Genomic DNA, 23628 nt, shown 5'->3' on the forward strand with positions numbered 1-23628 from the left:
GAAAGATGTCCTTGAGAAAACTAATTACACATTCAAAGAGTATTCCATTGCTCCAAGAGTTTGCATTATTTCCAAATACAATTGCTACTGAGAGGTGAACATATAATTTATTTTCAGTTGCTATTTGAAATTGCACTTTTATTAGATAACTAAAAAGAAAAGAAAGAGTCCAAAACGATTGTTTAAAGCACAATTTAAAAGTTAGGTGTTTACATTTTCCATTAAATCACCTGCTGTCAGATTGTTTTTTATGTCTTGTGTCGTTTTTGACAAAAACATCATCAAAACATTTTTATGAGAATCCAAAAATCAGACAAAGCTGATTTGTTTTGACTTGAATTTGGTACGTGAATGCAAGGTCAAGTAGGATTTGATCAGAATTGGACATCTGGACATGGAAAAAATATTTTAGCATGGATTAAGTTTATCTCTGTACAGCAGATACCGGCATCTGATACAACTCAAGACACGAAAATCGCCAGGTGGACGTGTCAAGCTATTCAGTGTTGTACAATACTGCGAAACATGGCTGGACTATTACAGTATGTTTGCTTTTGGGGGAAAAAAGCCAGATAGAGAGAAGCACCCTTTTGAAATTGCCTAAATGTTTAATGAAAGGTGAAGTACTGATCAGCAAGTAAGGGAGTACAGTAAAACGACGAGGGAAAAGGTCAAGCTCAAATCACTCGTGTCCATCTCAACCACGCAGCTTCAGCTGGAGCCTTTACACAAAGGTCAAGTGTCAGAATGCAGGGAAGGAGGCGCAAAGGTAATACAGAGAACACGTGTGCTGTGGCTGTCACTATAAGAAAACAAATGCGGGAAGAAAAAAAAAAAAAAAAACAACAACTTCCTTCTAGTTTTAACTATATCCCTCTGATCAAAGTTCAAAGCAGTCACCACAAGTGTTTGTGGGCCCCGTTGTGACCTTCCACATTTCACACACCAGACTGTGGATAGGTTTTTGCTGTTATTCTTCTTTTTTGTAGTTTTATCTCATTTTTCTCCTGTCGGTTCTTAAACGCTCTTCAGAGTGCACTCATACAGCATAGAGTTCGTAGATCTTCTTGACGCAGTACGCCAGCGCGGCCAGTGCTATCGTGTTATGGAGTCTCTTTCTGTGGACGTCATCCCTGCGCACCAAGACCACGGGCGTGGAGGAGGTGAGTGTGTGCAGGGGTAGCCGCGACAGTTTTTGGCTGTCATATTCCACTTGGTACTTGCAGCAGGGGTCAAACTGCCACGAAATCCCATAGAGGGCGGCGCAGGCCACGCTGAGGGCGCCGGCTGGCAACGCCACGTAACGCGTATATTCTGGAGGCAGCGAAAGCGGCGTCAGGAGGCAAGCGGCCCCCGACAACACGGCCGTCTTGTGCAGGCAGTTGCCCACCGTAATCCACCGCGCCGTCTCGTCGCCGATGCGCGTGGGTTCGATAACAATGTATTTATACTGGGCCTCCAGTGCTTGCTCCAACTCGTACTCAAACTGGTCCTGCGCGTTCTCCCCGTTGTAGATCTCGTGAACTATATAGCAGTCGGTCGCCGCCATCACTCCCCTGCAGAAAGGGTGACAATGACGACCGAAGAATTAAACACCACTCAATGTATACACTGGAATGTCTGACGGCTTCACACTGCCCCCGGTTTGTCCGAGTGTCGCCGAGCATATTAGGACACTTGTGATCGCCTTGAGTTCTTAGAATTGTGGAATATAAATATTGCTTTGATTTTCGGATGATTTGGTTTCACCCCGGTATGGATTCATCACGAGTACAATTCTCATACTTTAGTGGGAGATTTTTTTCCCCTAAACTATCATACATAAAAAAAGCACAATAGATTAAGAAATCATGGTGCCATTTTACAATAGGGAGTTAATGAAGCATTCATTTTCTGCGTTTCATCATCAAAACTACGCAGTTTGTAAGTCACATTATATTGCCCTCTGGTGGCCGAGGCACATACATCAAAATGATCAGCACAATGCCATCTGAATTATCATGTCCAAAATGTTTCATTCTTTAATTCCTTTAAATTATGTATTTACAGTATGCTATTCAAAGGACAATACAAGTGCCCAGTGCCATTTTTTCCAACTCAAAAACGAGCAACACTTCTGTTGGCGTTCTGGGCCAATGGAATAGAGGAAAGGAATTTTCCATTGCTTTAAATTAATTTAGGTAAATTGGAGAGACGAGAGTTTGAAGTTAGAATTGTGGTCACGGAATAAAATAAGTTTACAAATCAAGACAGCATTGAATACCAGAGACATGATTGATGCAAATAAATATTTCTATTTTCCTCATTATTCATGGCAGTACTTCTGCGCAGATAAACAGTAAGATAGTCAACATGGAAGTATTTCTAAATCAACTTAAACGACACTGGAATGCTCAAGGTTGTTCCGATAAAATAGGCAACAGGTAGCTTGTTGTAACACACAGGACACAGTGTACTCATGCGAGGCTAACTGGCTTCTAGCATGGAAGAAACTTGTGGTGATTGGTCAGCTAAGTTAAGAAGAAGGATCCATGTCATCAGTGGGAAAACGTAGCATATTCGAGTCAAAACACACCAAGTAAAGTCTATTTTGCACCTCCCCGCATACGCAAAATTCATGACAACTTTCCCAGTCGCTGATCGGCTGATGTGAAATAATCAAAACATCACATGAGCCTCTAGATGGTTTCCTTGTTAACACTAGCTAGCAGACACGTTAGCAAGTTAGCATGCTAATGTTAGCTAAGCATTAGATAAAATCATTCGTGAGGTTCTCGTTGCATATTTGAAAGACAAACACGTTATTTGTCTGACGATAGGTGACACGGACAAACGTTTCAATATGAGCGAAACATTTTGGTAGAATGTGAAAGATGTGAAGTAACTGACCTCTCCCTGCTTACTGGGACACCGCGCCTCCTTCCCAGCGACGCCATGATGGAGATAGAGCCGTTGTGGCAAGTGACGTATGGCGGCGTAAGGCGTCCTGGGTAATGTAGTTTTCGGAAAGTGACTTACATAAACTCCTAGTGAAATTAAACTACATTTCCCACAATGCATTAACATGCATCATTCGTACGTATTTTTCACGAGCACTTTGACGTATCGCGAGGTCAGAAGAAAATACATATGACGCATTCAATGTAGCGTATTTGAGCGGAAATATGATCATTCGAATTCATGGTGTGTATGTTATGGTATTGTACATTACCACCATTTTGTGTGGAGTATATTAATCAATCATGCAAAATAAATAGTGACCTTATTCATGTTAGTATATTTTATAACTTTATTCATACAATAAAGTGTCAAGCACAAAACATTTTCACAGTGAAGTGAATGTTTGAAACGGTTTAGTCATTTAGCTTTCAAAAGAATGTACACATACATACATATAAACAAGAAATGAAATAGTGCCCTATGAATAGGTGATTTCCACCTAGTAAACTAGTTGTTTTCTGCATTTAAAGCAGTCAGTCAGCCCAGCGTGTGAATGTAGTTCTGACAGAGTGTAAGGAATTTCCTGAGGTTTGCTTCTCCTCAACACCTAGATTGTCAACAGCAAAGGAGCCAAACTAGCGAAAAACCACAGTGAAACATTTCAGGGATTTTATCTATCATTGTGAAATCCTGAAGCACGATTGTTTGCGGTGCCAAAGAAAGAAAATGACACACAATAGGAACGTAGTGAGTAAACTTCAGCCATCCAGTTTTCAAGCTCTAGAATAAACAAAGGATGTGGTTGAACTTGAATAAAAATGCCCTCAATGCAGCTGTGTTTTTTTTAAAATACTGGTTTGTCCATTTGCACACGTGACAGTGACAGGCTATCGACCATGTCGGTGCCATAAATAAAAGGTTTGGGTCCTGTAGTTTCATCCAAGCTTTGTCAAAGTGGTTACATTTCTGGGAAGACCAAAAAAACTGAAAAAGGTTTAAAAAAAAAATTTGAATTTGAGTATAAAATACACTTTTAGCACAGATTTCTGATCTCTTTGAATGAAAGTAGTGGAAGGTTGTCTTGCTGCAAATTTCCATTATTAGTCATTGTGAGTAATTTTTGAAGTATTACCACATCAATACAAAACTTCAAACAAACGTCAAATGTGATGAAAAGGTGAATTCGGTCAAACAATTATGAATAAAAACAAAGTGGCAAACCCCAAGCTCTGACTTCTACCTGAGCGCAAATCAAATGACTCATTTGTTTACACACAGGTGAAGAAGTCATTCACATCTTGAATCTTTTCTGTCTGATAAGAGACATTGAACTCAGTTGATTGGAGTCCTATTTTCTGTTGAAGGAGATTCCCCTTGTTGTGAATAGATGTGACCAAGTCATGTCAGCATCAAAGTTCCTTTCAAGGAGATCAGCTGGCTCCTTTGAACAATGCCTGGAGCAAGGTCCTTTGTTACATTTCAGTCTTTAATTTCAAAGAATACCTCACTTTGGAGTCTCTCTTGTCTTTTGGTACCATGTGAGGTCATTGGTAAATATGTTCAAAGTAATGAGGTTGCGGATTCTCTTTGACGTATTTCTGAATGTACCAACAGGTCAGATGAGCTTTCAGATCTTCTTCCACCACAAAGTCCATGGCCGCCTGTGTTCACAGAAGCATACTTGTAGGAAACTGCAACAATGAGGTCTTACTAAGTGACAAAATGCAATGTTACCTTGGCCAAGTGTTTGGCAATTCCTCTCCCTCTGTAAGCATCTGGAACTTCAGTATGTTGCAGGTCCACCGTCTTTTTTCCAACGTATTCATAAAGAAGGACGGCACGATCATGAGACCCTGAAGGACATCAAAGTCAACACAGTTACTAATTCGTCCATTTTTGCTAGTTGACATAAGTTGTCCTTCTTCAGATCACTGACAAAACACCAATGATGAGAATAAGGACTAACATGAAATGTACCAGACATAACATAGAGAAAAAACTCAAGTGACAATAACAACAATGCAATTTGACATTTCAATCTATAAGAACCAATCCAGAGAAATGACTTGAAAAAAAATTCAAGAATATCAAAATATGACAGAGTAGCGCTGCACAACATATTGAAAAATATAGATAACATGATATGCAATATCCATATCGCATAGACATGCAATAATCTTATGCTGCAACACAACATGTGTCCAATGATTTGTGGTTGATGAAGTCTTGCGGAGGCTCCCTACGCTAAATGAAGCTAACTAACAACAAGCTTTGCGCTAGCATTAGCCAAAAGCTATCAATCACCACCAACATCTCGTTGATCATACCGTTTAGTCGAATGACAAATTGTCGACGCTTTTTGTCGTGTTCCACCTGGATTTGAGGGTTGTTGGCGTCGAAGGTATTTGCCTGTGCCGTATGAGCCATAGTGGTGTGATTAAAAAAAACAAAACGACGACGACTGATGTGAACAAGCAGAAATGGCTCCAGAGAAGCAAAACACCATGCAAGGAAATCAGCTGGAGGGTCACGTGACGCCCGGCCAATCCGCATTTGGCTTGTTGGCAGCTAGAAATGCTAATAATTATATTTTTTCTTTCTTTCTCTCTTAGAAATGACTTCATGATGAGACGATGACGCATTGCCAGTTATTACCTCATAACATTCAAAATATTGCAATGAGAGGAATTGATGACGTCAGAGCATGCCTTGTCAATGCTGTGATCAATACCTGTGCAGGTGCCACACTACACTAGTTGCCCAAACTTTATTGAGCAATAGTCTTTTTCACAAAAAGATAATAATGATAATCAATCACAGCACAACGGAAGATCAAGTCAGAAAATACATTTACTGACGAGTGCCCCCAAATTTACTGCCGCCATCTAGTGGCCTTTTGGTGCAATAATAATCTAAATCATCTAATTGCAAATATTGAGATTGCCATTTAAGATGCAATTTGTTTTTTTCCAGGTTTTTATGTATTTTTAAACAAACATAAGCATTACATGAACCTGCATTGCAACAAACAATAGAATTTCTAAATAAATATTACATAAATGTTTTGGTCTTATCGGATGGGCTAAGTATACTAAAAAAATTAACCATGACCCAAAATCAAAGACACTTTATCTAAGACACAACACACACATGCACACGTGGACACAAACAACACGATGAACCTTAGTGATTTCAAAGAAGATGGGCCCCAAGTGATTGCGTGGTAAGCCTGTTAATCTTTTGACCTCATTCTTCAAAACTAATGGAGTTTGTCAACTCTGTCGAGGATTACGGTTGTCTAACACCTCTCCAAACAGCTATTTGTGATTTGTCCCTTCATTTGTTGAGCGATCACAACTGTATTTTGCAGTCGGATCAATAATTTAGCCGCGTCTCCCTTTTGCCTTAACATTTTTAAATACATTTTAAGGATTAGCAGATTATTCCGTTTTTTTTCCTGCTCTGATGTGAAAAAAGTTGGATTTTCATTCAGTAAATTCTTCTGAAAATGATGTCCAAGGCACCAAGGTAAGAAACAATTTGGCAACACATTTTTGGTAAATAAATAAGTCAATAAAAAAATTGTGCAAGATTTTATTTGTACTTCTGAAAGTGGTATGTGTTCTTAAAAAAAAAACTTTTTCAATGTGTTCATTTCTTGTGGTTGAAATTCCTTTTAATATTTTATAAATTTGTCAGAAAAAACAATTTGTCACGGGACTTCCTTGATGCGAAACTGTGATTCAATGCATTTAACACTGTCCGACTGTCTTTACATCTACTTTAAAAGTTTTGCAACTTTAATGAACATGATCCACATTGTTTGAATATTAGATGGCCTGAGGTTCTGGTTAACACCAAGATTCCCAAACCTACACTAAAAAAAGGAGGAAAGGTAGGTTACCATTATTCAACCATTCTTTTTGTACATACATTTGGGTCAATTCAATTTCAAATATGATTTTAAGTTTTGTAGGTCATGTGACAGTCTCAGCCTATTTGTGTAATGGAGATATTACTATTGCATGTTTATGTGTCTAAATGTGTGCGTGTGTGTGTTTATGATCACAGAGTGAGTCAGATGGCGCTTAAGCAAATTAAAAGCTCTGATTCGGATTTAACACTTTGCAACGGTGTTGATTGGATTGAACAAATCAAAGAGTCCAAGTTGGAATAGAGACAGATACTACACGATAGACTGTTTTAAAACTTAGTACCAATTAAATATTTGATTTTGTCTCTCCGTCTCTTTCAAAGGAGGCGTCATTATCATCAGCGGCCGTATCTACTGGAGGTAAACAAGCTAGCAGCGATGCATCTAAAACCAGCCAGCAAGGTCGTGGAGGTCACCGGGTTTCCAGGCCATCATCTCGTCCGTCCAGACCCGCTCTGCAGCTTTCTAGCAGTCGGAGTTTTACATCCCTCCACACCAGCTCCCTCACTACGACTCCATTCATGAGGAGCAGTCGCTCTCTCAATAGACTTGACCAAGGAGCTACCGGAGACGGTAATGAGCGTTTAATTATAATTTACTGTTTACACCCCAAGAAAACTGAAACAGGTGCTATTTTTTTAAACAGACTCTGATGCGGACCCCAACGCTCCTCACAGCAACAAATCGAAACTCAACATTAAGAATGATTCCAAAGTGGAGTATCAAGACAACGCCTCGCAAACAAACACATGCTGTGGATGTGCAGAAGACTCAGAGAAAGCAAATGAAGAAATCAACTTGCAGCAAAAGATGGAGGAAGAATCTACTGACATAACCTCGGTGTCGTCTCCCAGCTTGTCGCCCACCTCCTCACCCTGCACTGACTCGCCATTATCTCATTTCAGTCCGACACAGCAAGCAGAAGAAGGTACGGGAATAATACAAAATGTGGAATTTACTCAATGATATAGGATTTATAACTGCTTGTGTTTCATGTTTGTATTTATGACATTCAGTGGGCTCTCCATATTCATCATCATGTGTGATCCAATCAAATGAAGACAGTTCTGATCAAGAGCGTCGTCCTTCTGAGGAAGACAGAGAGAGACTTTTCAAAGAGGTGAGACAGATATAAATTTATCGGGGAGGAGAAAATAAAATCTATTTTTAAATTGATTTGTATTATTTTCATGTCCAGTTGGAAAAAACACAGATGGAACTGTCTCGGATTCAGCAGCTCAACAGAAAACTGCAAGATGAACTCAAGATGCAAGATGAGATTCATTTAAGCGAAAAGGTTATTTAAAAAAAAAAAAAAAAGTATAAATATATATTTTATTTTATTGTTATTTTAATATATACTATTTTTTTTGCAATGCAGAATGATCTTCTTTTCAATTCTAACGCATCATCAGATCCAGTTTCGGCATTGCACCGATTGCAGAAGATGAATCGCGAACTCCGTGTTGAGTTGGAGGCGCAAAAGAGAATACAGGAGGAAGCCAGGGAAGCCGATCTACGTCAGCGAGTGGAGCTCTTAGCTCAACAAGCGCAGGTGCTTGTGACAGGAGATGCCACGGCGCTCGCTCAGGTCCATCTAGAGCAAGAACGTAGATGGTTCCATGAGCAAAAGATGGAATGGGAACGTTCCCTCACCTCTTTGAAGAACCAGCTGAGCTTCAGCGAAGACAAGAGGAAAGAGTCAGAGTTGCGCATGACGCGGCTACAGGAGGAGTCGTACAGTCACCGGGTTCTCCAGGATGAGGCTCAGGAGCTGAGGAAGGTTCTCCAAGAGACCACAACGCAACTCCGCACCAACGAGGACGCACAAGCTCAAAAAGAGACACTCCTGCAGAAACATCTCACGCTCCTTCAAGCAAGTCAGGACAGAGAACGGAAGAGTTTGGCAGCCAGCTTGGCGAAAGCGGAGCAACACTCGCAAGAACTTCAGGAGAAATTGGATCAAGCTGAGGAGCAAGTGGAGAGCTTGACGAAGGCATATGTGTGGAGTAGGGACATTGAGGACACCCGAGAACAACTCAGAGAGGAGTTAGCTTCTTCAGCGGCTGCTGTGCAAAAGTATCAAGATGAAAAAGAACAGATGGAGCAAAGATGCCAAGAGCTGCAGAATCATCTGACGGAGGCACGTGAGGAAAAAAGCAGGTTGCAGAATTGCTTGGAAACAGAAGAGACATACTATCAGGATCTTAAACATTCATATGAGAAGATCTCAGAGGAACTGCTGACGGTTTTGGAGAAGGCGCAACAAAGAGAAGCTGAAGTTCAGGAAATGCGAAACGGCTTTGAGAGACTCCTGGATGAAAAAGAGCAAGAGCTGAATGAGGTGTTGCTGAAGATGGAAGTCTTGGGTAACAGTTTGGAGGAGACGGAAGCACAACTCAATGAAAAGCTCAAGGTTTGTGGCTCTTCTCATGTGGAGGAGGAGTCTTTGGAGGCCATCCCGCACGAGGAGGAGGAAACGGTGGAGCCCTCAAGTGACGACAGGTCAGAGGAACGAGACCAGAACCACCGTCATCACTCAAGAATCCGATCCTACTCACTTGGCCCATCGCACCAGTACATCATCACCGCAGGAGACGACCCGGAACGCTTTACATCGGCCATCCAGCTACTTGAAACAAAGCTTTTTGTAACAGAGGAGAAATTACGGGAAATCACAGAACGACTGGAGGAGCACCAAGATCACGAGACCAACCCGGACCCCCGTCTTAACTCCCAGCTCACTCATAGTCGAGCCTCGGCCCAGCATCTCGCTTTGCTCCTTCACAGCCGGGCCAGTCAGAACCAGCGCTTTGCTCAGGAGACCGAAAATCTTTGCAGGCTTTTGGCCGGCCGCTTTCAACTTGCGCTAAATATCCTCCAAAGTTGTCGAGAGAAACTTCAAAACAGCCACGCGATTGAATTGACTGACTTTGAGGGGAGACTAGCAGCTGTTGAGACGTGTCTTCAGCGAGGACGGAATGACGCGGAAAAACAGCAACATGCGTCTTTGAACGCTTACAAAATGGAAGACAAAATCCCATGTGATGTCTTGGCTGGAGTTGAGAGCAGCGTTGATGAAAACCTTGAACTCACTCACGCAGAGGACATCATAAGTGTTGGGACGTTTTTAAAGAGACAATTAGTCCTAGTTGAAAAAATGTTAACAGCCCTAAAGAGTCCAAATGTACAACTCAGATTTTTAGTGCCAAAAGAAGAAGATATGACCGTGGCCTACAGGTACGAACTCATCATCTCACAAATACTGACATTAAAACAAACTCAATTCGAGGAAGGCGGAGCTCGGGAGGACCACGAAATCATCATGAGCGCCTGCATTGAAGCAGAGTTCATCTATGCTGCCTTTAAAATCCAGCAAGAATATCAGAAAGACAATCTGGTAGACTCCAGCCATCCAATATTTGTTTTTAATGAAGAGCAGGAGAATAAAAAAGATATGACAGATCATTCTGAGGACATAAAAAATCCGCCGTGGTTAGAGCGACTTATAACGAGGCTGCAAAGAAGAGCTAAAGTCATGTGGCAGCTCTATCACGAGGTGACTATTGAGGAGGAGGAGGAAATTTGTGAAACGGCCTCTGGAGTGGACCTGAAGTGGATGCAGGAGCAAGTAAAGCTGCTTTATTTGTCAGACAGGCTCCATTTAGATTTGGAGCAAGAGCAGCAACGATGTGTGATGTTGCAGGACAAATTGTGCAAACAGCAGGAGGCCTCATTAACGGATGAGCGGGAGCTTTTTAATCACACCTTGAGTGAACTCCAGGAGGACAACAGAGCATTGAGAGAGGAACTAGAACATGCCAAAGACACGTTGATATCCATGGAGTCCCGTTACCAAGACAAATGGGGAATTGAGGAATATCAAAAGGAAAAAATACAAAGACTAGAAGCAGATTTTCAAATAAAGGTAAGTAAAAAAGCTAATAAGTAAGGCTATCTTAAAATCTATGGTGAAAAAAAGAACTTTGATATTGTTTGGTAACACTAAACTGATGATGAAAACTTTCAGGATGTCAAGTTACTAAGTGACGATGTCAAGTTTGCCACTCTGCCTTCTAGTAGAATCACACCTCGATCAAATTCTGGTAAGAGAATGCCGAAGTTGTTTGGCAATCCCCTCGTGAACTGTTAAATATGTGATGAAGTGATGAACATTTATTTTTATAGTGCACATGATATTTAATTGTTTTGTCAGATGTCAACGCAGCCAATACTAGCAACACCACATCAGTGAAGAAAAATAACAAACCGTCTCTTCTACGTCGACTTCGAGCGGTCAGGTCAAAGGTAAAATCTGACGCTGCAGTACCTCGATTAAAATTATGATTTTTTTTTCAATATTCTGTTTGCCTTGCAGAGTTTGAAAGAAGGTCTTTCTGGCCAAGAAAGAATGAAACTGTTTGATTGACTCTGATCAAGATGATTGGGTCCAAGTCAACTGGCATTAAATGCTTCTTTTTTTTTTAATAAAAGTAACTTTTGTTTCTAATTCTGTCCCCTGGAGTTCACAATGACGCCTACATAAATGAAATTCTGAATGTGCCCCCAGAACTAAAATTTCCCATTAAGTAAATACATATTGGCAAAAAATTATTTTCAAAAATAACTGTGATGAACATATTTTACCACTAGATGTAGCATGATACAACATTTTGGAGCTAACTTGTAATACAGAATTGATACCACAGCAGGTCAGTATGACCCAAACATAAATCTAATGGACTCAGCTCACCCTCAGTTGCTTCGTATGCAATTTTGGATTGACCTGAGCCTTAACTGGAATGATACAGATTTCATAGTTATAATTTTTAATAACAATTACAAGTGCAAAGCTGTCATGAATTTGTACCTTATAAATCAGCTTGGCCCTTGCAAAAGGTCTTGTTTTTGATTGCTGTTCACTTCCATGGAGTGGCATTTCTCATGAGGAACATCGCACCTCATTAAACCTGCGCTCCCTTTCCTGTGACTCCAACGTGAGAAGCTCTAGTCATGTGAGGCAACATTTTCAAAAGAGCAACGTTGCATGTTAATGCTATACATCATTCATACGACTGCACGGTGAACTTTTCGTGCTCATTGACAGAATCATATTTCTTTCTTTTTTTTTTTTCTCAACAAAATTACTTGTGCAGCAAAAAATATTTCAATCAAAATAACAACAACTAAAACATGTTGGATATGGTAACCTGACTTAAGCAGACATGGAGGAGGGCAGTGAAATGTTAAATAAAGAGCAGGAGGAGGCATCTCAACCTACACGAGATGAGGAAGACGAATCTGCTTTTGTGTTTTTATTTAGTTGCAACGACTCTCATATGAAAGGAAAAGGAATCAAGGAATCGGTTTGTTAGCTCATAAGGTTAGCTGAAAAGTGTAAAAAAATATATATATAGTAATGAATAAAATAAAATAAACATTCTTTAGATGTACCTCAAAATTATATTTTATACAATAAGAAGAATCATATTTTATTTGCAGCCATCTTGACATTTATACTTGTAAACATAATGTCATACTTGTCTCTATTGGCAAAAGTGACGGGCAACTCAAATCTGTTTTTTGTGTGTATGAGGTCACTTACGTACTTTTGTGTTTGGGCGCCCGTGGGATTCCTTCGGAGCTGAGCTGGCCTACAAAAGCTCCCGGGCTTCATGACTGATCATTGGCTGATACACAACCACCAGCATCCAGGTGCACCTGCATGGGATACAAAAATAAATGTCCTATTTAGTCATGCAAAGACCAATGACTGCAAAATGCAAAACACACTATGGGAAAAGACGACAACTCAAAAGGAGTTCACTGACGTGGCGGGTGACCCACCTCAGCGACATTTTGTTTCCATAACAATGGGAGGCAAAAAAATGAACAACTCATTATATATATATTCTATTTCTATTTATTTGATATATTTTATCTATAAATTTCAAGCATAATAATAAACAATGTTTCGACAGAGTTAAATGAAATATTTTTTATGCTTTGAAGTTCAGTAGATGGTGCAAGTGAAAATTTAATGAAGTGCCTAGAGATTGTATTAATTAGAACAATAACAAACACAAAGTCCGGAGACACCCGACAACAAAACATGACCAGCATGAGATCTTCTCAGATGGGCCTCACCAGATGGTTCCACTCTTGCATAATACTTGTCTACCTGCCACATGAATCCTAACACAGACAATGTTCCTCGCCATTAAAACATGACTGACAGCTCCCCTCAAACTAGCCCAAAATGTGGATTTGAGTTGGGTCCAGGCTGGCCCACTTTGGAGACTTTAAATAACTTGCATTGGCTGTAACCCTCACATCAGGACTGCAATATATTGGCAGCATTTGTAACCTATTTTCAAGTTGAGGCTACAAGCTCACAACTTTAATTATAGATGGCCCATATGAAGTTTGACATTATCAATTTCTTTTTAAGTAAAAAAAACACCAATGCAAATGTCACTGATATATAAAACTGACACTCACACTTGACTTTGGATGATCATGTGACACCAACCAAGTATTGGGAAATTTCCAAATCTGATTAGTTATTCAGTGGACATCCATCTTGTATAATTTTACGTATTTCTAACGGGTGCCACTCTAGGTAAGACAAGACTGCTCAACCTCTAAATGCCAAGTATGGACCATGGCATAGTGGAAGGAAGGGAGGGAAGGGGAGGGGAGGGCTAAGCAATACGCACCATTTGCGTGGTTGTGAGATACAGAGTAGGATCCTCAGCAAAAACCATCAGACGGCAGAAGATGACAGACTATGCCCAAATTATCTGTGCTGGATTGATTTTTACTTCTCTTTGTATCGCTGAGCCCACGCAAGCCCAAATATATCGACTTTGGGACGGCGTTGTTATCATTCAAGCTGGAAAAATTCAAAGCTTTGATTAGAGGTACTTGTGGTTGTAATGCTGACCTCAGTGAGAAGAGCAAGAGGAACAGGTGCAATCAAACTTGAAGGGATGAACGTGTTGAGTGGCGATGTACTTTTTTGCCTCACAAGGATAAAGTGGTTCTACCCTTAAAAAAAACAAGGAAGCCTTCAAAGAACTATGCAGTAGTGCGAGCAAAAAGACGAAAAAGTTCTGGTCGTGACAGATTGCAGCATTTAACCAGCAAACAAGGTAAGCAATTTTATATTTATCGATCAATGACTGCAGAATTAAATTCATTTCTACTTTGGTATTAAAATCACAGCAGCAGGCGGGTGGAGAGTTATTCTTGCATATATTAGATAATCGGACACTCATCATCATCATCATCATCATCTTGACGCCTAGCAACTAGAGCAGTGTGAGCCAGCAAGTGTGAAGTAACTCGTATACACAAATTCATAGACCTAACACAATATTCAAAAGTGTATTGTAAAGACACAATTAAATGGCGCCGGCGGCTAATTGATGACATAACCGATTGAGGGCCAAAGAGGTAGAAAATAACTTCACTGCTAAGATGCCAAAAGTCAAAGCAATACGCTTGCAGCTAAGTGCCAAGTATCGTGTCATTTTGCACTGACCCACTTAAAGTCATGTCCTTAGGGTCCCTGCAGCTTAATGGAGTAAAGTTTTTATGACGTCAAATTCAGAATTGAGTTTCCATGGAAGGCTAAGTTAAGCTGGTGTGTGTGTGACTTAATCTTTCGAACACTACTTTAGTCTACATTAGCATAAATGACTTGTGTCCCAAACGTTCAATTTCATGCATCCCTGACTTTTAATCTTGTGGCTGGCCAATTATGACCAAACAGCAGACAAGAAATAATATTAGCCTAAATCCTTTTATCAGGAACCAGGAGGGGAAAACTGTCTGATTTCCCCAAGCCAATCAACAGAAAAATAAAGACACCAAAAAAATTCAATAAAAAATCAAGACACCAAAAAAGTGCAATTGATTATGCAATAAATAAAAAAACACAAAATATAATGCAACGTTATCACTAACACATATCATGAAAACGATTTAAATATTGAAAAGTAAAAAAAATATATGCATTTTTTCTCATCTCAAAGTACTTGAAATACGAGCAGAAAGTTTAGGCTTGATTTTATAGTGGACTTATCTTTTTTTTTTTTTTCGCCACACTGTTTTCCAGCACATTCTCACAAGGGAATCACACTGGGCAGCGGCCTAATAGTTATGCCAGCTGTGAGAAACAGATGATACGTCACATAAAGTGGCAGCGCATTAGATTAGTTGGCTATTTCTGTACCTTGTCCGACAGAAAAACAGATTTTGTATCACTGAAGTGAAGGTAACTTTATTTTCCATTTCTATCGCACTTTCCCATCTCCACTCCAACTCCGGTATGCATTCATCTCGTTAAATGATTTATCAATTGTCCAAACACAAATGCTGTTACTGGGGAAACCGTTTGGGAGCTGAGATCATTCAATCATCATCAACGATTACATGTGTACAGTATCGACAGGAAGGGAAAAGAGTGGGATGAAAAAATATATATATAATAAATACATATAAATAAAAAAATATATAAATAAATATAAGTGATGATATGATTATGACTGAGCCCGTAAATCTGCACGCCTGCAGTATTAAAACTCTCCTACTATTTGTTTATGTAAAGCTGGACAGATGAACTCTGCAAAACATTTGGATCTTGAAGGCACATATCTCAGATTAAAAGTTCAAATTTATCTTTGGCGATGCAAGAATTAAAGTCACTTTTTTTTGAAAAACATGGGGCGAGAGGGGTCGGAAAAGTTTCTAAATATAGCCTCCGTATTGCTAAGCTGTCAACAGTGACGGCGCTTGTGTAAACCAGCTCCTGGCTGTTTGCAGCCATGTCGTTAGGGAAAGGAAACCACGACGGGCCAGCCGTGATGGATGAATTGGACTTCCGTCAGCATCTGATATGTTTCTCAATGTATCCCGATGGTTTTCTTTTCAGAGAACTATCTATCAGTCAACGTTGGACGGAGCCCGGGCCTGCCGTGTATGTGTCAGCCTTGATCGCGTGAGGCATGAACGTGGGAAGAGCCCACCAGCACAATTTCCTATCGTGTGAAGAAGAAGGTTTGAGACTGACCAGCATGCCTGCCGTGGGGAGCTTCGGCAATGGCAAGATCCACACCAGACGGCAAAGGCACGGCCGCTTCGTCAGCAAGACGGGCCAGTGCAACATTCACTTCTCCAACATGGACGACAAGTCTAGTCGCTACATATCGGACATGTTCACCACTTGCGTGGACATACGTTGGCGCTACATGTTCCTGGTCTTCAGCCTGGTATTTGTGGTGTCCTGGTTGATGTTCGGCTTAGGCTTCTACGTCATCGGCCTCCTGCACGGCGATATGGAACGTCTCGCAGACGATGAGACTTTTGTACCGTGCGTCACGCAGGTGAACACCTTCGTGGCCGCTTTCCTGTTCTCCATCGAGACCCAGACCACCATCGGGTACGGAGCTCGATGCGTGACGGAGGAATGTCCCGCCGCCGTCTTCATGGTGGTCTTTCAGTCAATCGTGGGTTGCGTCATCGACGCCTTCATGATTGGCGCCATTATGGCGAAGATGGCCAGGCCTAAAAAACGAGCCGAGACGCTCCTGTTCAGCCGAAACGCCGTCATCTCCATGCGTGACGGAAAGTTGTGTCTCATGTTCAGGGTAGCCAATCTAAGAAAAAGCCATATAGTGGAGGCTCACGTCCGAGCCCAGATGGTCAAGCCTCGTTACACGGAGGAAGGCGAGTACATCCCACTGGATCAGATCGACATGAACGTCGGCTACGACAGAGGCACCGATCGACTTTTTCTGGTGGCGCCGATCACCGTCATCCACGAGATCGACGAAGACAGCCCCCTGTTTGGTATCAGCAAACAAGATCTGGAGACATCCGACTTTGAGATTGTGATCATACTAGAAGGTTTGGTGGAAGCCACCGCCATGACCACCCAGGCGCGCAGTTCCTACCTGTCGTCGGAGGTCCTTTGGGGTCACCGCTTTGAGCCGCTCATCTTCGAGGAAAAGAGCCAGTACAGGATCGATTACGCCTATTTTCACAAGACCTTCGAGGTACCGTCCACCCCGAGGTGCAGCGCCAGGGACATGGAAGGCAGGAAGTTCCCGACGTCAGGCGCTAACTCCTTCTGCTACGAGAACGAGCTGGCTTTCATAAGCAGGGATGAGGAGGAGGAGGCGGACTTTGACAAAGAGGACGACAGACAATGTTCTACGGCCCTCCTGGATGATCACGCCGCTTCTGAACGTGATCAAAAATCATCTAGCGTAGAATCCGAGATTTGAACTTGACATTTACAAAAGTTCACCGCACAAACTATTTATAGCACCATTGCATGCATGACTGCAAAGTGGATAGGGTTGCAAAAACTTTCCCGAGTGGAATTTCAAATGCAAATAAATAAACTGTAAATTGCAACTTTATAGTTTATAATTTACATGATACATGAATTCCATAAATTGTTCCTATCATCTATGAATAGTAACTGAGGAAATCATCTGAATCATTACTGTCAATACATTGTAGCAGATTGTGGCCGAGGGAGAAACAAGATAAAGGTTTTACACCTCATTTTTATGAAGGCCATTATGTCCCCTGGCAAATGGTAACAATAACAATCGTAGCAGTGTGTTATATCATATTCCGACATTTGTGTTAGCAGCCCTGAACCAAAAGTGTGGCGAGAATGAATTGTTTTGTTGTGTCGCTCAGACATTGGCTGCATGTTGTGAAGCTGAAATTTTTGAAAATGGACAATGGACTCATTTGAATGACAAATGTTGCAGCTTTGTATAGACTGAAAGAGCATAACGAACACGGCAGTAATGAGTGTTTGCAACTTGAGAAAGAAAAAAAACAAAAAGGTGATGTAACGTTTGAAGCGATGACCTTTTCGTTTTGTCGTTTGCTTGAAAAACACATTGGACACAACTTTGAGGTACTGTAACGACTGGAATTTTCAAAGACGAGTCTAATGGGAACGTACAAGTTAAAAAACCTTTTAGCGAGAAGAGGAGAGATTACAAAGACATAACCAAAATAGCGCATAAATAAATGGCCAAAGGTCATTTTTGTTCTTTCTCTCTTCTGTGTGAGTTGTTGCAGCGTGAGTGCACCTGAATGCCATTTCAGCACAAACTTGACATATTTACATTTGGGAGCTTACTGAAAATAGGAAAGGTTTTTGTCTGAAAAATGAATGCTTTTTTTTTTTTTTTGTGGACATTTGTACGGAAAAAGCAGAATCCAGAATGCAAAGACGACAATGTGCGCTAACATCAGTCAGGTCTGTATTGTAAATAAACCAGCTTTTTTTTTTTTTTGCTGTTTGTTTTTGGTCATTGATTCTATTACAGCATTTGCATAGACTGAAGCAACGTTAGGCTGAAATAAGAATATAGCAATTGAGGTCATTTGTTTTCCCCTCGGAGGAATCGGACAATCAGAAGAAGGAATGGCGACGTGAGAATTTTTGGATGCCAGTGTCCCTACTGGGGCCAAAGGTTTCTTCTTTCACTCTTATGCAAGCCTTCACAAACATCTTTGCTATGGCTACACTACACTCCAAAGTTCACCATAACCTATGACCTTCATAGCAGCCCTCAAAGCAATTGCAAATATTTGACAACTGTAATATAATGACTGATGACTATTCACAAAAGTTTGAGGTCACTGCTAATAATTCCTTCTTCCCATGAGAATGTTGACTGTACCGTCAGATGTGCCGTATGATGTAAGCACAATGTGGAGAAGATCACGAGATGCATCCCACCCACTCCACAAGGCCGGAGGAGGAGAACCAGTGGAAAAGCCGCTATTGCAACGTGAAGAGTGGGATGCAGCCTTAATTATCACAACCCTTCCTTTTTCAGATGGAGGCTGAGGAAAAAGTAGCAATACTCGACTAAAATACTACTTCAAGCTATTAACTCATTCAGCGCCAATGACGGTTATAGACGTTAGGGATATTAACAGTGAATGAGTAAATTAGGATCATGTATTTATTTGTTTTTGTATTTGATCATTTTTGCATGATAGCGGCGTTTTCAGAGCATTTTGGTCTAAGCCAGGCCGTTACGTAATCATGTTATCACCCTGCAGCACGATTCTTCTTTGTTGTGGCTACTGGAGTACAATTAGCACTTTTCCAGCCAGCGATAACAGGACATGCCAAATTCTTTCTCTCGAGTTGAACAATAAAAAAACACTGATGAAATTTTGTTTTGGTTTTTGCACAGCAAAAAAAAAAGTTCAAATGGGAATGAGCTGACAAAATATCAAGCAATGTTTTGGGAAATGAATGCCCTCGTTGAAAATGTCAGGGGAAAGTCATCTTTGGCCTGTAGTTGTGAGACGTCAAGCAATCAATCTTCACATCTTTTCCCATGCCAGAGACTATTTCTTGATATAATAATCACTTTTCTTTTCCATTCACATCGGATAGCTTTTTTTTTTGTTGTCATTCTTTTTCCAAGGGATGTAGACAGTTTAACGTTTTGAAAAACGAGAACATGGGAATGGAAGAAATCAGCGGGACGGGGAGAGGCTGAGAAAGCAAATGAGGCAAAATTGTTCTCCACTCATCCATTTTCTTTCAAATAATCACTCTTGTCCAAACATGACTCTGCAAATATGTCAAGAGCCAAACATTTGGACTCAGCAAAAAGAATCAAGGTCACTGAAACATAAAGCGTGTTTACTGTCCGGTCATATCGTTTTACATCGTAGTTCTGCAGCATGCTGATGTGCAGCTGAGCACATCACTCAGCGATACTGGCAGATATGCGGCGTCAAATCCAGTCCACAACTATGTGATTACGGCAACAAGATGATTGGATTACAGGATGAGGTACCGATTCAAATACCGCCAGTAAACACTGTTTATGAACTTCCTGTGCGGAAGGCCGAGTACACCAGGGGTGACAGATATCAACTCGGACTTACTTGAAATAATGGATGTTGTATGTCTTGCTTCTTCGTATCTGTTGGGAAAAAGTAAAAAACAAAAAGTAGTGAGCGTTCATTCAGATGGTGTCATTCGTATTAATAGCTCCTAAGTGGCTTACAATATTTTGCATGATATCAGGGGATGGTTATGGTACGCTGTGCTGTGGTGATGACATTAGGAGGAGGAGGTCGGGACTCACGAGATGATGCTGTTTTTCCATTCTCTTTCTGCTACTTGTCGTCAGTGGGAGTCACGCCAGGCAGATGAAGGCTATCTCAAATGACTTGGTGTGAGAAGTTCAGCTGACCATATATTGAATAGTCTACAAATCAGTTCTACTATCTTGCAACTGTAGCAACTTTTTTTTTTTTTTAAAGCAGATCTTTTTTTCAATATTCAAATGTAAACTGTCTAAAATGAACTTGGGTTTCTGATTTTAAAATAACCAACCTGCATTTCAACAAATCTACACTAAGATAGCAGTATTGAAACACTTGTAAACAATTCTCAAAGCCTCTTTGCTGCCCTCGTGTGTTAGCTTAGTGCAATAACACTGCTATTATAAATGGCAGAAAACCAAAACAAAAATTGAAGTTGTTATTAAATACATTTTATTACATAAAGATCATGAAGCAGTTTGGTGTTTTACCATAACCACACTTGCTTAACTTTACAAATATTTTGGTTGACTGGAATATTGGATGATGCAGTGTGTCATCTATCCTGTGTATTTGCAACTTTGTAAGGTTAACTTCTTTTATGCAACCACCTGCCCTTCCAACCCTGCCATAGTTCCCCAACCCACCCCAGTTCCCCACACACTTTCTTATGAGACCCACTGATCTTCCTCTGTCACCGTCAGGATGTCCGTCACCAGGCCGGTGCCGATGGTTTTGTTGCCGTCTCTGAGAGTGAACCTCTGACCTTTCTCCAGGACCATTGGTTGCCTAAGCGTAAGCGTCAAGGTGGTGTCCTCGCCTGGCATCACCATTTCCTTGAAAATGACCAGATGGTGTGGTTACGAACAAGCAAAACATTGACTTGCAACTGTAAATAAAAAGTGGACGCCACAACATAAATCAGTCAAAACCTTGTCAGTGGGCAGAGTGACTCTGCAGGCCATGTCCCACGTCAGGGAGAACATGACAGGCATGAAGTTGGTGACAAAGGGTTTGTGTCGTCCTCCCTCCTCTTTACTCAGAATGTACACCTGCAACGCAAGTGGTGAAAAAAAAAAATGAGTATGGTTGAACAAAACATTACGGGTCTATCGATGTAATTATTTTCCAAACCTGAGCCTGGATTTTCTGGTGAGGCTTTATGGCTCCCGGCTTGCACATCACCATCCCTCTCCTCACATCCTCCCTCTTCAGGCCTCGGACAAGAGCACCCAGATTGTCTCCGGCCTCGGCCCGGTCCAGAGATTTATGGAACATCTCAATACCTGATCCCAGCGGAGAGGACATCACAGTTACACTCAACTGTATTTTTGGTTGACTCTTGTATTATATTAAAGTCTCAAATAAATGGATTGGTGAGCTTGACTCGAATTAGTCTTTCCTCAATTTTCCAACTGAGTCTCCACTGCGTTCTCCAATGTCTTTCGATTTTGTTTCTCACTCTCACCTGTAACCACAGATTTGGCGCTGCGATTGTGACCCACAAATTCACAGTCGTCGCCTTTCTTGATGATGCCCCTTTCCATGGTGCCGGTCACGACTGTCCCCCTGCCTGAACAGACACAAAAACTATAATAGGGTGCAATGTCTAATTACGACCAGCAGAGGTCAGCGTTTTGCGCCTTACAAGAGACTCAAATCTTAAAACACACCATGTGATCAATGTTTGTGTAATCGCCCAGTCCTTGGTTCATACCTGGGATTGAATAAACTCCTTCAATAGGCAAAAGGAAGGGCTTTTCCAATTCTCTTTTGGGCAATGGAACATATGAATCCACAATGTCCAGGAGTTTCAGGATTGCATTGATGCCAAGCTCCGGCTCACGACCCTGACACGAACCGTAACAAACATTCAGTCAAGACTCAAAAATGTATTGCGTGTGATCAATGACTGGAACTACTTTGCTCACCTCCAGAGCACAGAGAGCAGAGCCTATCACAACAGGCGTGTTGTCGCCGTCATAGCCAAATTCGGTGAGAAGCTCACGGATCTCGATCTCCACCAATTCCAACATTTCTTTATCGTCCACCGCGTCCGCCTTGTTGATGAACACTACCACGTGCTCAACGCCGATCTGCCTGGCCAGTAGCAGGTGCTCCCGCGTTTGAGGCATCTGGCCGTCGGTGGCCGCCACCACCAGGATGCAGCCGTCCATCTGAGCAGTACCTGTGATCATATTCTGAAGAAAGAAAGAGGAAAAAAAGTCCAATTAGTTTTGATTTTGACCAAAAACCTGCAAATTGTAGCACTCGTACACCAAGGAACTTTTGGCTTGATCTCACAGAAGACTTTACCTTGACATAGTCAGCATGACCAGGGCAGTCTGTGTGGGCATAATGTCTGTTGGCTGTTGTATATTCAACATGAGAGGCATTGATGGTGATTCCTCGGGCCTTCTCCTCAGGGGCGTTGTCAATCTCCTCATACTTTTTAAAGTTTGCACCGCCGGCGTCAGAAAGTACTGAAGATTTCAAACAAAGATATGAGGAAACAGAATACATTGGATCTGGAGCCTGTCCCAGCATTGTCCAGCATCCCAGAAAAGATGTTCCCACCCTTACCCTTTGTGATAGCTGCAGTCAAGGTGGTCTTGCCATGATCAACGTGCCCGATGGTCCCTACATTGACATGGGGCTTTTCTCTAGTGTAAGACTTCTTAGCCTCTGCAGCGAAGGTCCGCCGACTTAGAGGCACAGCACACTACAATATAATATAGCATCATATAAATCAGTAAGAGATATAAATGTAAATATTTAAACCTTTTGCAAATTCTGATGAATGTATTATCTTCAGGCTAGTTACTCACGAGCTTAAGGCTGCTCTGCACCAGGCTTGGTGTGGTCAGATGAAGAGCTGGAGACAAGAAAAGCAATAGAACAGCATAAAATCATTTCAAATAGATTGGCAAGGCAATTTCGTTTCAATCAGTGCATGTGCAAAATCACGTCTTCAGCCAAATCTGACCAAGAGGATGTGATAAAACCGCTAAGCAGGTCTTGGAAAAAAATATTAGCTTGCCAAACACACCAAAACTTAAAATACGACCCCAAATTGTATTACTACTTATCGGAGTATTGCCTGTCCCGATTTAAGAATAAATCCCAATTCCATTCAATACTAATGTATCACTTTTTCATTGTGATTAGTTGGATTGTTAGCTTGCGACCATCGGTAACGTGACCTTGCACTGCTATAAGCATGGACAGCATCATCCCCTTTTGTTTAAGTTGCAATCACACACAACAGCGTGTTCACAACAAGACAAAGCGATGCAAATGAACAGAAGGAATCACAAATACGGCATCACGCGATTAAAGAATTCGAATATTTGACAATTTTACCGGAGACACACGCACGCAGTCCCAAAAGCGCGGCCATCTTGAACACTCAGAAACCCAAAGATAAACAAGTCGTCAAGAGAGTAATGTTAAGTGCAGTGCATTCTGTCATAATGTCTACTCTTCCCCGTTCCTTCTCCCTAGTACCAGCATTGTCATTTGTTTCACCCTAAATTAAATCAATATTCTATTTCATCTTAAAAAATCTAAAATATTTTAAACAATGACAAACGTTGGGTAACGATGAACAGTAAAAACAATAACACTCTTGCTTTCACTAG

General features: G+C 41.2%; 5 protein-coding genes and 1 long non-coding RNA gene across 6 annotated transcripts; 2 read left to right on the plus strand and 4 right to left on the minus strand.

Moving 5' to 3' along the window:
- Positions 1-588: 588 nt before the first annotated feature.
- Positions 589-2960, minus strand: tmem11 (transmembrane protein 11). The gene is made up of 2 exons (XM_085933903.1): positions 2890-2960; positions 589-1556 (listed from the first exon to the last, which is right to left on the minus strand). The coding sequence occupies exons 1-2, from the start codon at positions 2934-2936 to the stop codon at positions 1040-1042; spliced, it is 564 nt and encodes a 187-aa protein (XP_085790029.1). The 5' UTR covers positions 2937-2960; the 3' UTR covers positions 589-1039.
- A 316-nt stretch (positions 2961-3276) lies between these two features.
- natd1 (protein NATD1) lies at positions 3277-5435 on the minus strand. Its single transcript, XM_085934068.1, has 3 exons — positions 5268-5435; positions 4675-4793; positions 3277-4601 (listed from the first exon to the last, which is right to left on the minus strand). The coding sequence occupies exons 1-3, from the start codon at positions 5365-5367 to the stop codon at positions 4485-4487; spliced, it is 336 nt and encodes a 111-aa protein (XP_085790194.1). The 5' UTR covers positions 5368-5435; the 3' UTR covers positions 3277-4484.
- A 1013-nt stretch (positions 5436-6448) lies between these two features.
- On the plus strand, positions 6449-11338 carry LOC147044509 (uncharacterized). The gene is made up of 10 exons (XM_085934402.1): positions 6449-6468; positions 6775-6835; positions 7198-7456; positions 7521-7802; positions 7891-7994; positions 8073-8171; positions 8256-10802; positions 10905-10980; positions 11091-11182; positions 11253-11338. The coding sequence occupies exons 1-10, from the start codon at positions 6449-6451 to the stop codon at positions 11301-11303; spliced, it is 3591 nt and encodes a 1196-aa protein (XP_085790528.1). The 3' UTR covers positions 11304-11338.
- A 1145-nt stretch (positions 11339-12483) lies between these two features.
- Positions 12484-19996, minus strand: LOC147044510 (uncharacterized). Its single transcript, XR_015068462.1, has 3 exons — positions 19948-19996; positions 19826-19863; positions 12484-12595 (listed from the first exon to the last, which is right to left on the minus strand). It is a non-coding gene; the product is annotated as an uncharacterized LOC147044510 (long non-coding RNA).
- On the plus strand, positions 15833-18182 carry kcnj12b (potassium inwardly rectifying channel subfamily J member 12b). Its single transcript, XM_085933552.1, has one exon. The coding sequence runs from the start codon at positions 15886-15888 to the stop codon at positions 17164-17166; it is 1281 nt and encodes a 426-aa protein (XP_085789678.1). The 5' UTR covers positions 15833-15885; the 3' UTR covers positions 17167-18182.
- Positions 19997-20423: 427 nt separating the features above from the next.
- Positions 20424-23612, minus strand: tufm (Tu translation elongation factor, mitochondrial). Its single transcript, XM_085933926.1, has 10 exons — positions 23351-23612; positions 22816-22862; positions 22571-22709; positions 22304-22470; positions 21919-22188; positions 21705-21837; positions 21456-21560; positions 21122-21273; positions 20920-21039; positions 20424-20823 (listed from the first exon to the last, which is right to left on the minus strand). Exons 1-10 carry the CDS (start codon positions 23385-23387, stop codon positions 20656-20658), a joined length of 1338 nt encoding a protein of 445 aa, XP_085790052.1. The 5' UTR covers positions 23388-23612; the 3' UTR covers positions 20424-20655.
- Positions 23613-23628: the final 16 nt, after the last annotated feature.

The sequence above is a fragment of the Syngnathus leptorhynchus genome, chromosome 16, assembly GCF_054491065.1.
Source record: "Syngnathus leptorhynchus isolate UIUO chromosome 16, UIUO_Slep, whole genome shotgun sequence".
Lineage (NCBI taxonomy): Eukaryota > Metazoa > Chordata > Actinopteri > Syngnathiformes > Syngnathidae > Syngnathus > Syngnathus leptorhynchus.